This window comes from Impatiens glandulifera, chromosome 8 (genome assembly GCF_907164915.1).
Source record: "Impatiens glandulifera chromosome 8, dImpGla2.1, whole genome shotgun sequence".
Classification (NCBI taxonomy): Eukaryota; Viridiplantae; Streptophyta; class Magnoliopsida; order Ericales; family Balsaminaceae; genus Impatiens; species Impatiens glandulifera.
In genome coordinates, this window is record NC_061869.1 from 6828482 (window position 1) to 6840772 (window position 12291).

The 12291-nt window shown below is 33.6% G+C and overlaps 1 protein-coding gene across 5 annotated transcripts; it reads left to right on the plus strand.

Annotated features, from left to right (window-relative positions):
- The first annotated feature begins 1021 nt into the window (after positions 1-1021).
- On the plus strand, positions 1022-10587 carry LOC124911303 (probable E3 ubiquitin-protein ligase ARI7). Of its 5 annotated transcripts, XR_007096608.1 has the most exons (18): positions 1024-1403; positions 1533-1657; positions 1762-1867; positions 1951-2041; positions 2273-2445; positions 3396-3500; positions 3584-3672; positions 3777-3884; positions 4408-4498; positions 4595-4684; positions 5017-5064; positions 5315-5386; positions 5954-6012; positions 6438-6778; positions 6908-7032; positions 7133-7238; positions 7322-7412; positions 7644-7702. XR_007096608.1 is itself a non-coding variant. In XM_047451767.1 (15 exons), the coding sequence occupies exons 1-15, from the start codon at positions 1251-1253 to the stop codon at positions 10290-10292; spliced, it is 1710 nt and encodes a 569-aa protein (XP_047307723.1). In that variant the 5' UTR covers positions 1032-1250; the 3' UTR covers positions 10293-10587. The 5 variants fall into 5 exon arrangements, 4 of the variants coding, with proteins under 4 accessions (XP_047307726.1, XP_047307725.1, XP_047307723.1 ...); XM_047451767.1 differs by lacking the exons at positions 4595-4684; positions 5017-5064; positions 5315-5386; ... (4 more) ...; positions 7322-7412; positions 7644-7702 and adding exons at positions 8375-8464; positions 8795-8842; positions 9049-9165; ... (1 more) ...; positions 9899-10025; positions 10106-10587 and having other exon boundaries at positions 1032-1403; XM_047451768.1 differs by lacking the exons at positions 4595-4684; positions 5017-5064; positions 5315-5386; ... (4 more) ...; positions 7322-7412; positions 7644-7702 and adding exons at positions 8375-8464; positions 8795-8842; positions 9094-9165; ... (1 more) ...; positions 9899-10025; positions 10106-10587 and having other exon boundaries at positions 1038-1403.
- Positions 10588-12291: the final 1704 nt, after the last annotated feature.

The following is a 12291-nucleotide window of genomic DNA, read 5'->3' on the forward strand; positions in this document are numbered from 1 at the left end:
TTGTTTACATTAAATTTTAATCCAATAACTATTTCAGATGCCATATACTACGAATCTAAGTTTACCATGCATTTTAAAAGTCACTAATATCGAGGGATAATTCATGTGTTATCTTTGCACGTCTATAACATTCACTTTTTTCTTTTTAATGTTTTAAAATCTAAAATTTATAATATTACACCAATTCAATAAGAGATTTCATTAAAATAAAGGGATACAAATAAAAAAAAAAGAAGGGATAATTTTAACAAAAATTTGGCTCTAAAAAATTGTATTTGATCAATTAAGGCTATATATATTGTTCCTAATTTATGTTTAATTTTAATTTTCTCGGTCAAGATGGTTAAATGAATAGTTATGTGAGACCAAATGAATACTTTCATTGAATTTTATTATAATTCGGACAGTAAGTTAACCATATAAGTTTTTCAAAAATAGTTTATTTATTTATTTATTTTTAATAAAAAAAGAAAATAAATATATTAAAATAATTAATAAATACATAATTAATTATGAAACAGTCAAAATACTATAAAATGAAAAGTTCTTTCTTTTTTAACTCTATTTTTCAATAATTCTATTTATATTTGTTATTTTATAATAAATAATAACATATTTACAACTTAATTTCCGATATATTTAAATAAAAATAAATTAATATTTTTATTATTTGTCACCCTTTTATATTATTTTTTTTTAATTCTCTCCATATAAATTAGATACACCATTATTTAAACGTATATCGAAAATTAGCGCTTCGAGATCCGAAATGAACGTTTTCAGAACCCGAGACGAACGTTTCAAGACGTGAGGACAACGTATCAGACCACCACGTTAAATTCATGAATCTGCTTTAGTTGAGTTTATCATTCCTCTTAATGTAATATAATCTCTAACTTTTGTGTTATAATTTAAACAAGTTTGTCCTTAGAAAAATAAGCTAAAATCAAACGAGCCCTTATTACATCTTTCAACCATCGGAGTCCCCGCATTTCTCTCTCTGTAGAAGTGTTGGAAGTCATTATTCATAAAGACTGATACTTTGTTGATTTTTACTTCCAGACTGTTTCAGAAGCCGAAGATATACCTTCCTATAAACCAAACCCAAACCCGAATTCTCATTCTCAATCTCAATCAATCGAGATTTCTTATTACAATCTGCTTCAAACCCACCTTTCTCCCCTAGATCGCAGCCCTATTCGGACCCCTTCCAAGTTCCAGCCAACATTGCAAGGTTCTGATTGTTGCCAATGGAATCGGAGGATGATATGCACGATGCTGAGTCTCCCGATGATTACTACAGCGATGAAATGGCTGACTGCAGCGACTGCGATGACGGCGATTACCAGTTCATAGACCAAGACCCAGATGATGCCGATGACATCATAACTAGCCGTCAACAGGTGAAGTTATATTAAATGATCAAGCTAACAACTTTGTTGTTTCAATCTGATCTATCCGACTTTTTTGAATTTTTTTGATCAATGAACGTTTATGCGTCTTATATGCCTTTTCTGGAAATCAAATTTCAGAAGAATTTTAGTGTGTTGAAGGAGGCAGATATTCAACAGCGTCAGGAAGATGATATTACAACTGTTTCCACTGTTCTTTCTATAACTAGAGTAGATTCCAGTATCCTACTTCGTCATTACCACTGGTAATGTTTCATTTCTAATTGAATGTATTGTATTGTATTGTATGGTTTGTGATTTTAAAACTGCATTTCTCTTGGTGGGTGTTAACGAAATTAGATTTGTGCAGGAGTGTGAGTGATGTCCATGAGGCATGGTTTGCTGATGAAAATAGAGTTAGGAAAACAGTGGGGTTATTGGAGGGGCCAATTGTTGAATTCCCTAATGCTAGAGAGGTAAGTATAAATCATTGTCTTCTTGATATTATTCTTGTTGCTCAAATTCTGATAAACTAGCTTTCACAAACCTCCATTGACAGATTACTTGCGGGATCTGCTTTGAGAGTTATCCTATTGACCAGATCAGTACAGCCGTTTGTAGTCATCCCTTCTGCCATATATGCTGGCAAGGTTTGTTTGCCTCCTTCAGACATTATGCATTAATGGCTTTCTGATCACTGATCTTATTATTCATGGCCATTTGGTTCTCATACTTGACGTATGAGATTCTTTTGATATTCTCTTAGTGACAACTTTTAGTATACTTCTAAGGCTGTGCTTAATATATGCTAATGCTTGAAAATTGCAATACAAGCTAAAATTGCAATGGTATATGTCCTTTTTTGTTCCTCTGTTTGTTAGCTTACATCAACACATCAATTGACGGTGGTCCTGGATGCTTAATGCTGAGATGCCCTGATCCATCTTGTGAAGCTTCTGTTGGTCAAGATATGGTCAACCTATTGGCAACTGATGATGATAAAGACAAGTATGCTCGTTATGTTGTCAGATCTTATATTGAAGACAGTCGCAAGGTAACTACTATGTTCAATTGTATTTTGTGATTGTGTACATATAATACGATAATTATTTGAAGTTAGGGGGTCATGGTGGTGGGAGTGGGATGCTGTGCATGCTAGCCTCTTACAGGAAAAAACTCTTGGTTAAAAAAATTTAAAATAAAATGATAAATAATAACATCCTATATATGTAGATCATCAAACTAATCATCTTATCTTTCTTTTCTTTTGACTCATGAGTAAGAACTTTCTTCCTATATGAGTGCAATATCATCCAGATCATGGAACCTATGGATCAGAATCACAAAAAAAGAGACTATATATCTATATAAGTTAAGAACTTAAAAAACAATTCAGTTCATCTCACAGTCAGTCAACTAATGTCATTCAACACCTTGTTTGGGCGTTGGAAGATGCTTGCTGGAAAAGTTTAAATCTATAGCCATCTAAATAATATGAACATATATCTTATGTATAGAGAATGTGAGTTAATGGGTTCCAAACTTACAAATTCCTGGAACAATTTATCAATAATACATTCCTAAAAAGGCTGTCCTCCTTCCTAGAAATGGAACCTAAATCAGCAAGCTGCTTGCAAAATACTGAATTACCAATTCCATTGTCCTCCTTCCTTGAATTCAATTTTCTGCCCCTGATTGACCATCGTGAGCTTCGACGAAGTAAAGAAGAATGCACGTATCAAAGCTCTGATCCTGAGTTGTGCATAAAGGCAGATATCCATGTAGATTTAGAGAGATAGAACTCGTACAGTTGGCATCCATATATAATTATGAGTTGAGTCCTTGACAATCAATGGTCCGGCATCCATCATAATTTGAAGATTGAATGTTATGCTGGCTCCCAGATGATCAAATCATAATTCTTGTTTATTATCTATTTCTCTTTCTCAATGCCACATCCACTTTTCAGTTCATTTCTTGTCTTCTTTTATTGTTCTTTGGCAGACAAAGTGGTGTCCTGCACCAGGCTGCGAGTATGCTGTTGAATTTGTGATAGGTAGTGGTGGCTATGATGTTACATGCCTTTGCTCATATGGATTCTGTTGGAATGTAAGTCAAATATCTTGTCATGATTTCCGGCTTCAGTTATATTTGATGTCATCGAGTTAATCCTTTGAAGTTGGAAATGTCAGTGCTCTGAAGAAGCTCATCGTCCTGTGGATTGTGGCACTGTGTCGAAATGGATTTTGAAGAACAGTGCCGAATCAGAAAATATGAACTGGTAAGGCTTTTATGTTCCTTGCAGTTACTCATCTTTCTTCCTTTCACATTCAATGATAAATTACAGCACTTTTATAAGTTGCATAAATTGTGCTGTAATGACAGGATACTAGCAAATTCCAAACCTTGTCCAAAGTGCAAGAGACCGATAGAGAAAAACCAAGGTTGTATGCATATGACATGCACGCCGCCTTGCAAATTTGAATTTTGCTGGTAAAATTTCCGTCTTTCTTGCACCCTATCATAACATTCTCTTTTCTAGCATCTCTCTTTTATTTTTTATGCAGTGCCTAGAACCTCGGTTTAGAGAAATCTTTATCTTAAAGAGCTTGTTTGATGTAGTTATTTATTTGTTTTTGAAATACTCTGTTTTTTGAAAAACCATGTTTGATAAATATGGATTATCTTGGGTTATTTTAGAGAAATGACTAAATTTTCTTTTGTATTTTGATTCATGAAGTATTGAACGTAAGATAGTGGGTTATTTAGGCCTCATCTTATCTTATCTTATCTTATCATCAACCAAACTGCAAATTTATCCGGAGTTCATTTTTATTTTAAAATATTGATAATAAGGGTATTTGGCCATTTTACCCAAATAATCTAAACAATCCACTTTTTACATCAAGCAAGTTTTTTTTTTCAAATACCCCAGATTATTTTAAAATAACCCTACATCAAACAAGCTCCAACCCTTCATCAAACAAGGCATAAGTGATTTGCTCTTTTTATGTAGGCTATGCCTTGGAGTATGGTCTGACCATGGAGAAAGGACAGGTGGTTTCTATGCATGTAACCGCTATGAGGCTGCAAAGCAAGAGGGAGTGGTGAATTTGAACTCTTACATCTGCTAGGCCACTCAAAGTTAAATTTACCCATTATTTTAAACTAGTTTCTCATGTTCATTCTCTTGGGACTTGTAGTGCGATGAAGTTGAAAGGAGAAGGGTGATGGCTAAAAACTCATTAGAGCGATACACGCATTACTACGAATGTTGGGCAACTAATCAGTCGGTATGAATGATTTTCTAAAATTCTGGTTGAGGAAAAATAAATAAATAGAGAACCTGTCTTCTATGTTGCTTGTACATGCACTATCTCTTGGCCAATGGCTGACTCATTATTTTGTTTCTTTCTTGACTCTTGTGAGTGGTGATGACTGGAATGCTATTGAGCCTCTCTGAAAACTAGTATTTTGTTGTAATCACTGTCCCAATTTTTTTTTTTGTTTTTTTCCCGTTTGGTATAAGTTGACCACTGTAAGAACTAGGCTCAACATTCTTTTTCATTTTGTTGGCATGGATTTTAAGACCTTTTCACATTTTTTTCCCTTTTAATATTGGCAGTCAAGACAGAAGGCTCTTGCTGATCTGCATCAGATGCAAATCGTGCAAGTAAGTATCCTTGGGTTTCTTGTTAACAGGTGCACTGAAATATTTACCACTTTTGATTATGTCTTGGAGTAGCTGCTCATGATTTCAAGGATAGTTTTTATTGGATCTGATTTTACCACATTTGTGTTAATTTTTTGAAGAAAAAAAACAGAGCCAATAATCCTTCCTACTATTTCAATAATCCTCCTATTTTGCCAATTTGTAGGCACCTTATGTTCCTTTTGTTATTCTGTCATATTATCCATTGCAGCTTGAAAAGCTCAGTGACAAACAATCACAACCTGAGTCTCAGCTGAAGTTCATCATAGAGGCCTGGCTTCAGGTAAATCCAATCCAAATGTGTTTTTATGTCTTATGGTTTTGGGAGCAATACTTAAGGATGCTTTTATACACAAGGAAAAGCATGTATAACACTTGGTTCCAGTTCTTCACTTTATTTATTTTTGGGTAAAAAAACATTCTTTTTTAACAAGTGTTACAATATGAAAAAAAAAAAAAAATGAAAATAATTTTTTAATCCGTACTATAGTGTGTGATTGTTTTATGAACATGATTCATATTATAGTGTTTGATTTTTTGCTTCATTTAGTATAAAACTAAGAATATTTTCTATATCATCATCAAGTTATTTGATAACAAATAGACTCATTATTGGGGGGTCAGATATGAAAGCAAGTTTATATCAATCTCATTCTTTGTAGCCGATTAGTATTAGAAAATTTACCCAAAATCTGCATTAACGGTTGCAACAAACGTCATCTTTCCAAAGTTGGTTATCATTCCGTCCTCATAAAAACTTCTCCTACGTTTCACTAATTATAATGTAAGAATTTTGTTTCCCCAATGTCCTATAATTAAAACTGCCTTGTGTTGTTTATATGTCCTGTAGATAGTTGAATGCAGGCGTGTTCTAAAATGGACTTACGCATATATGGATATTATCTTCAGGTAAATCCAATCCAAATGTGTTTTTATGTCTTATGGTTTTGGGAGCAATACTTAATGAGCGCTTCTAGTTCTGAAATAATACAAGAAAAAATAATAATTCTAGTTCTGAAATTAGCGCTTCGAGACCCGAAATGAGCGTTTTCAGAACCCGAGATGAACGTTTCAAGACGTGAGGACAACGTGTCAGACCACCACGTTGAATTCATGAATCTGCTTTAGTTGAGTTTATCATTCCTCTGTAATGTAATATAATCTCTAACTTTTGTGTTATAATTTAAACAAGTTTGTCCTTAGAAGAATAAGCTAAAATCAAATGAGCCCTTATTACATCTTTCAACCATCGGAGTCCCCGCATTTCTCTCTCTATAGAAGTGTTGGAAGTCATTATTCATAAAGACTGATACTTTGTTGATTTTTACTTCCAGACTGTTTCAGAAGCCGAAGATATACCTTCTTATAAACCAAACCCAAACCCGAATTCTCATTCTCAATCTCAATCAATCGAGATTTCTTATTACAATCTGCTTCAAACCCACCTTTCTCCCCTAGATCGCAGCCCTATTCGGACCCCTTCCAAGTTCCAGCCAACATTGCAAGGTTCTGATTGTTGCCAATGGAATCGGAGGATGATATGCACGATGCTGAGTCACCCGATGATTACTACAGCGATGAAATGGCTGACTGCAGCGACTGCGATGACGGCGATTACCAGTTCATAGACCAAGACCCAGATGATGCCGATGACATCATAACTAGCCGTCAACAGGTGAAGTTATATTAAATGATCAAGCTAACAACTTTGTTGTTTCAATCTGATCTATCCGACTTTTTTGAATATTTTTGATCAATGAACGTTTATGCGTCTAATATGCCTTTTCTGGAAATCAAATTTCAGAAGAATTTTAGTGTGTTGAAGGAGGCAGATATTCAACAGCGTCAGGAAGATGATATTACAACTGTTTCCACTGTTCTTTCTATAACTAGAGTAGATTCCAGTATCCTACTTCGTCATTACCACTGGTAATGTTTCATTTCTAATTGAATGTATTGTATTTGTATGGTTTGTGATTTTAAAACTGCATTTCTCTTGGTGGGTGTTAACGAAATTATATTTGTGCAGGAGTGTGAGTGATGTCCATGAGGCATGGTTTGCTGATGAAAATAGAGTTAGGAAAACAGTGGGATTATTGGAGGGGCCAATTGTTGAATTCCCTAATGCTAGAGAGGTAAGTATAAATCATTGTCTTCTTGATATTATTCTTGTTGCTCAAATTCTGATAAACTAGCTTTCACAAACCTCCATTGACAGATTACTTGCGGGATCTGCTTTGAGAGTTATCCTATTGACCAGATCAGTACAGCCGTTTGTAGTCATCCCTTCTGCCATATATGCTAGCAAGGTTTGTTTGCCTCCTTCAGACATTATGCATTAATGGCTTTCTGATCACTGATCTTATTATTCATGGCCATTTGGTTCTCATACTTGACGTATGAGATTCTTTTGATATTCTCTTAGTGACAACTTTTAGTATACTTCTAAGGCTGTGCTTAATATATGTTAATGCTTGAAAATTGCAATACAAGCTAAAATTGCAATGGTATATGTCCTTTTTTGTTCCTCTGTTTGTTAGCTTACATCAACACATCAATTGACGGTGGTCCTGGATGCTTAATGCTGAGATGCCCTGATCCATCTTGTGAAGCTTCTGTTGGTCAAGATATGGTCAACCTATTGGCAACTGATGATGATAAAGACAAGTATGCTCGTTATGTTGTCAGATCTTATATTGAAGACAGTCGCAAGGTAACTACGTACTATGTTCAATTGTATTTTGTGATTGTGTACATATAATACGATAATTATTTGAAGTTAGGGGGTCATGGTGGTGGGAGTGGGATGCTGTGCTAGCCTCTTACAGGAAAAAACTCTAGGTTAAAAAATTTTAAAATAAAATGATAAATAATAACATCCTATATATGTAGATCATCAAACTAATCATCTTATCTTTCTTTTCTTTTGACTCATGAGTAAGAACTTTCTTCCTATATGAGTGCAATATCATCCAGATCATGGAACCTATGGATCAGAATCACAAAAAAAGAGACTATATATCTATATAAGTTAAGAACTTAAAAAACAATTCAGTTCATAAGTGATTTGCTCTTTTTATGTAGGCTATGCCTTGGAGTATGGTCTGACCATGGAGAAAGGACAGGTGGTTTCTATGCATGTAACGGCTATGAGGCTGCAAAGCAAGAGGGAGTGGTGAATTTGAACTCTTACATCTGCTAGGCCACTCAAAGTTAAATTTACCCATTATTTTAAACTAGTTTCTCATGTTCATTCTCTTGTGACTTGTAGTGCGATGAAGTTGACAGGAGAAGGGAGATGGCTAAAAACTCATTAGAGCGATACACGCATTACTACGAACGTTGGGCAACTAATCAGTCGGTATGAATGATTTTCTAAAATTCCGGTTGAGGAAAAATAAATAAATAGAGAACCTGTCTTCTATGTTGCTTGTACATGCACTATCTCTTGGCCAATGGCTGACTCATTATTTTGTTTCTTTCTTGACTCTTGTGAGTGGTGATGACTGGAATGCTATTGAGCCTCTCTGAAAACTAGTATTTTGTTGTAATCACTGTCCCAATTTTTTTTTGTTTTTTTCCCGTTTGGTGTAAGTTGACCACTGTAAGAACTAGGCTCAACATTCTTTTTCATTTTGTTGGCATGGATTTTAAGACCTTTTCACATTTTTTTCCCTTTTAATATTGGCAGTCAAGACAGAAGGCTCTTGCTGATCTGCATCAGATGCAAATCGTGCAAGTAAGTATCCTTGGGTTTCTTGTTAACAGGTGCACTGAAATATTTACCACTTTTGATTATGTCTTGGAGTAGCTGCTCATGATTTCAAGGATAGTTTTTATTGGATCTGATTTTACCACATTTCTGTTAATTTTTTGAAGAAAAAAAAACAGAGCCAATAATCCTTCCTACTATTTCAATAATCCTCCTATTTTGCCAATTTGTAGGCACCTTATGTTCCTTTTGTTATTCTGTCATATTATCCATTGCAGCTTGAAAAGCTCAGTGACAAACAATCACAACCTGAGTCTCAGCTGAAGTTCATCATAGAGGCCTGGCTTCAGGTAAATCCAATCCAAATGTGTTTTTATGTCTTATGGTTTTGGGAGCAATACTTAAGGATGCTTTTATACACAAGGTAAAGCATGTATAACACTTGGTTCCAGTTCTTCACTTTATTTATTTTTGGGTAAAAAAACATTCTTTTTTAACAAGTGTTACAATATGAAAAAAAAAAAAAAATGAAAATAATTTTTTAATCCGTACTATAGTGTGTGATTGTTTTATGAACATGATTCATATTATAGTGTTTGATTTTTTGCTTCATTTAGTATAAAACTAAGAATATTTTCTATATCATCATCAAGTTATTTGATAACAAATAGACTCATTATTGGGGGGTCAGATATGAAAGCAAGTTTATATCAATCTCATTCTTTGTAGCCGATTAGTATTAGAAAATTTACCCAAAATCTGCATTAACGGTTGCAACAAACGTCATCTTTCCAAAGTTGGTTATCATTCCGTCCTCATAAAAACTTCTCCTACGTTTCACTAATTATAATGTAAGAATTTTGTTTCCCCAATGTCCTATAATTAAAACAGCCTTGTGTTGTTTATATGTCCTGTAGATAGTTGAATGCAGGCGTGTTCTAAAATGGACTTACGCATATGGATATTATCTACCTGAGCAAGAACGAGCCAAGAGGCAGTTCTTCGAATACCTGCAGGGTATGGAGATTGATTTTCTTAATACAAATTTTCTATGGGTTGTTCAGTACTAATATTAGTCTGCAGGTGAAGCTGAGGCTGGTTTAGAAAGGCTTTATCAATGTGCTGAAAAGGATCTACAGGTTTACCTTAATTCTGAAGGCCCTTCACCCGATTTTAATGATTTTCGCACAAAACTTGCTGGATTGACAAGGTAAAATGTAAAAACAATATAAAAAAATTGTTTGGTGGGTAACTAACTAACTAACTAGATAGGACTGTGGAAACCTTCAGTGTTACGAGGAACTACTTTGAGAACTTGGTTAGAGCGTTAGAGAATGGTCTTTCGGACGTGGATTCTCAAGGGTCGTGCAGCAGCAAGAGTAACACTGCGAGCACAAGTACGAAGAACGCGGCTGCTGCAGCTAGCAAGAGCAAAGGAGGAAGAGGCAAGGGAGCTTCTAAGAGTGGTGCGACATAATGAGAATGTTGGACGGTTCAAACAATTGGGATTGTGAACGTCAAGACTTCAACAGCGGATGATGAACATTCTCTAACCTCCTAGAATTTCAGTGTTTTTGTTCTTCATTTAAGCCTATAAATGGTTGGGGAGGGGTGACTAAGTAAGTATATTAATTATGATGGTTTTACCTGTATGTTGTATAGTTTTGTTACTGATATTTATTTACCAGTCAATTTATTTCTCCAGGGCTTTGCTTGTGAATAATCAATTTTACTGCTTACAATTATACTTTAAAAGAAATATTATTTGACCATTTGTGAGTCAAAATATTCATATGTGATTTTGGTGCTCAAGGATTATATCGAGGATAACGTTGGTAAGTGAAACATGAAATTTCACCAGGTTAATGGCACAAATAGCTAGTTGACACCAATTCCCTCAAATTCTTCATTCTACAAATAAAAGGGTCCTCTAGCAAAGGGAATAATACCATCATTTCATTGTCATTTTGATGACTTTTCCACCAATTTAGGGAGATTCACACCTATGTAACTATTCATTGTCAATATCTTCGGCCTATTTTCTCATGTCTAGTCTCATACTCGACTTTCTAGTCATACTTATCTCTCTCGTAATAGATGCATGCATCATCAACTCTTCCAAGAATTTTAATTGTCAATGATCCGCGAATATCCAATTATTTTAATTCATCTAGTTGTCACAAACAAACTGAAACGTTTTTAAATGTTTTTCAATTTCTCTACCCCTCTAGCATATATTTTAATCTAGGAAAATCCTCCAAAAAAAGATGTAGTAGGTTAACAAGGTTTTTCTATTTCTGGAAAAACTTTCAAGCCTAGATCAACACGTGAGTTCAAGAATTGAAAAATTTAAGAGATCACTAATACTATAATTCAACTAAAGGAAATGTCTAAGTATCTAAGATGTTTTAGACATCTCACAGTAGGACAACCTTGATAGTTCCTTACTTGAAATTGAAAGACACGTAATCCCATAACCATTATTCATTGCAATGTCTCTAATTTTCTTAAAAGAACGACTAATCTTTTGTCTAAAGATAGTGCATGCATATTACATGTTGTACAAACTTTTCCATACCTATCTTTGTTCTCTTTTTTATCTTGAAAAACATGATCTCCAACCCAACTCATCTTCAAATTCTTGGTTTCTAATACTGGGAATTAAAACATGGGTCCACAATTGGATTAATCTCTCCATCTCAATTTCAGCATCTTAGAAAATAAAGTATTATTGGTTATTATTATATATTTATTATTTAATGTATAAATAATAGTTGAAATTATAAAATAGTTTAAAATTATAAAAATAAATTAATAAAAGTAATATGGGAAAGAATTATTAGGAGACTCTAATTTTTATTTATATTTTTTATATTTTATATTATTTAAATTAATATTTTAATTTAGTATGTTTAATTAATTATATATATTATAATTTTAAAATTAAATAATTTATTAATTAAATGAAAATCTAAATAAATTTAAAGAAAATGTTAATGTAAAGTTTAGTAATATATATATATATATATATATATATAATAATAATAATAATAATAATAATAATAATAATGCTTAATTTTTAAATGTCCGGATTGCCGGGTCAAGAACTATGGTTAATTTGAATATTTATGTGAGAGTAAATGGATACTTGGGTCGGATTTTGAGTTGACCCGCCCGTAAACTTAAAACGGTTAAAAATAAATTTAAAAATGTTATTTGTAAGTTTCAAACTTGCAACCTAACAAAACATGTACAACGTTTAACCAAATGCGATTGAGATGTGGTTTGTCGAGTGATAATAGACCGATATCATTTGATAGTGGTTAAAGAAATATGAATCAAATATTTATTTGACCAAAGTTTGAGGTCACGATGCTAATTATTTTTTATTTTTTTATTTTTATCCTTATTCGTGTGCATCGTACGCAAATTTTCCTAGTTTAAGTAACGTGACTATTTATATTTATGTTGTTTCG

What these genes read in the sequence shown, in the direction of transcription:
- LOC124911303 (XM_047451767.1), top strand. Translation starts at nt 1,251, where the DNA reads ATGGAATCGGAGGATGATATGCACGATGCTGAGTCTCCCGATGATTAC. An exon ending in AATTCCCTAATGCTAGAGAG is followed by an intron (nt 1,868 to 1,950) that starts GTAAGTATAAAT and finishes CTCCATTGACAG; the next exon opens with ATTACTTGCGGGATCTGCTT. An exon ending in GTTCTTCGAATACCTGCAGG is followed by an intron (nt 9,833 to 9,898) that starts GTATGGAGATTG and finishes ATTAGTCTGCAG; the next exon opens with GTGAAGCTGAGGCTGGTTTA.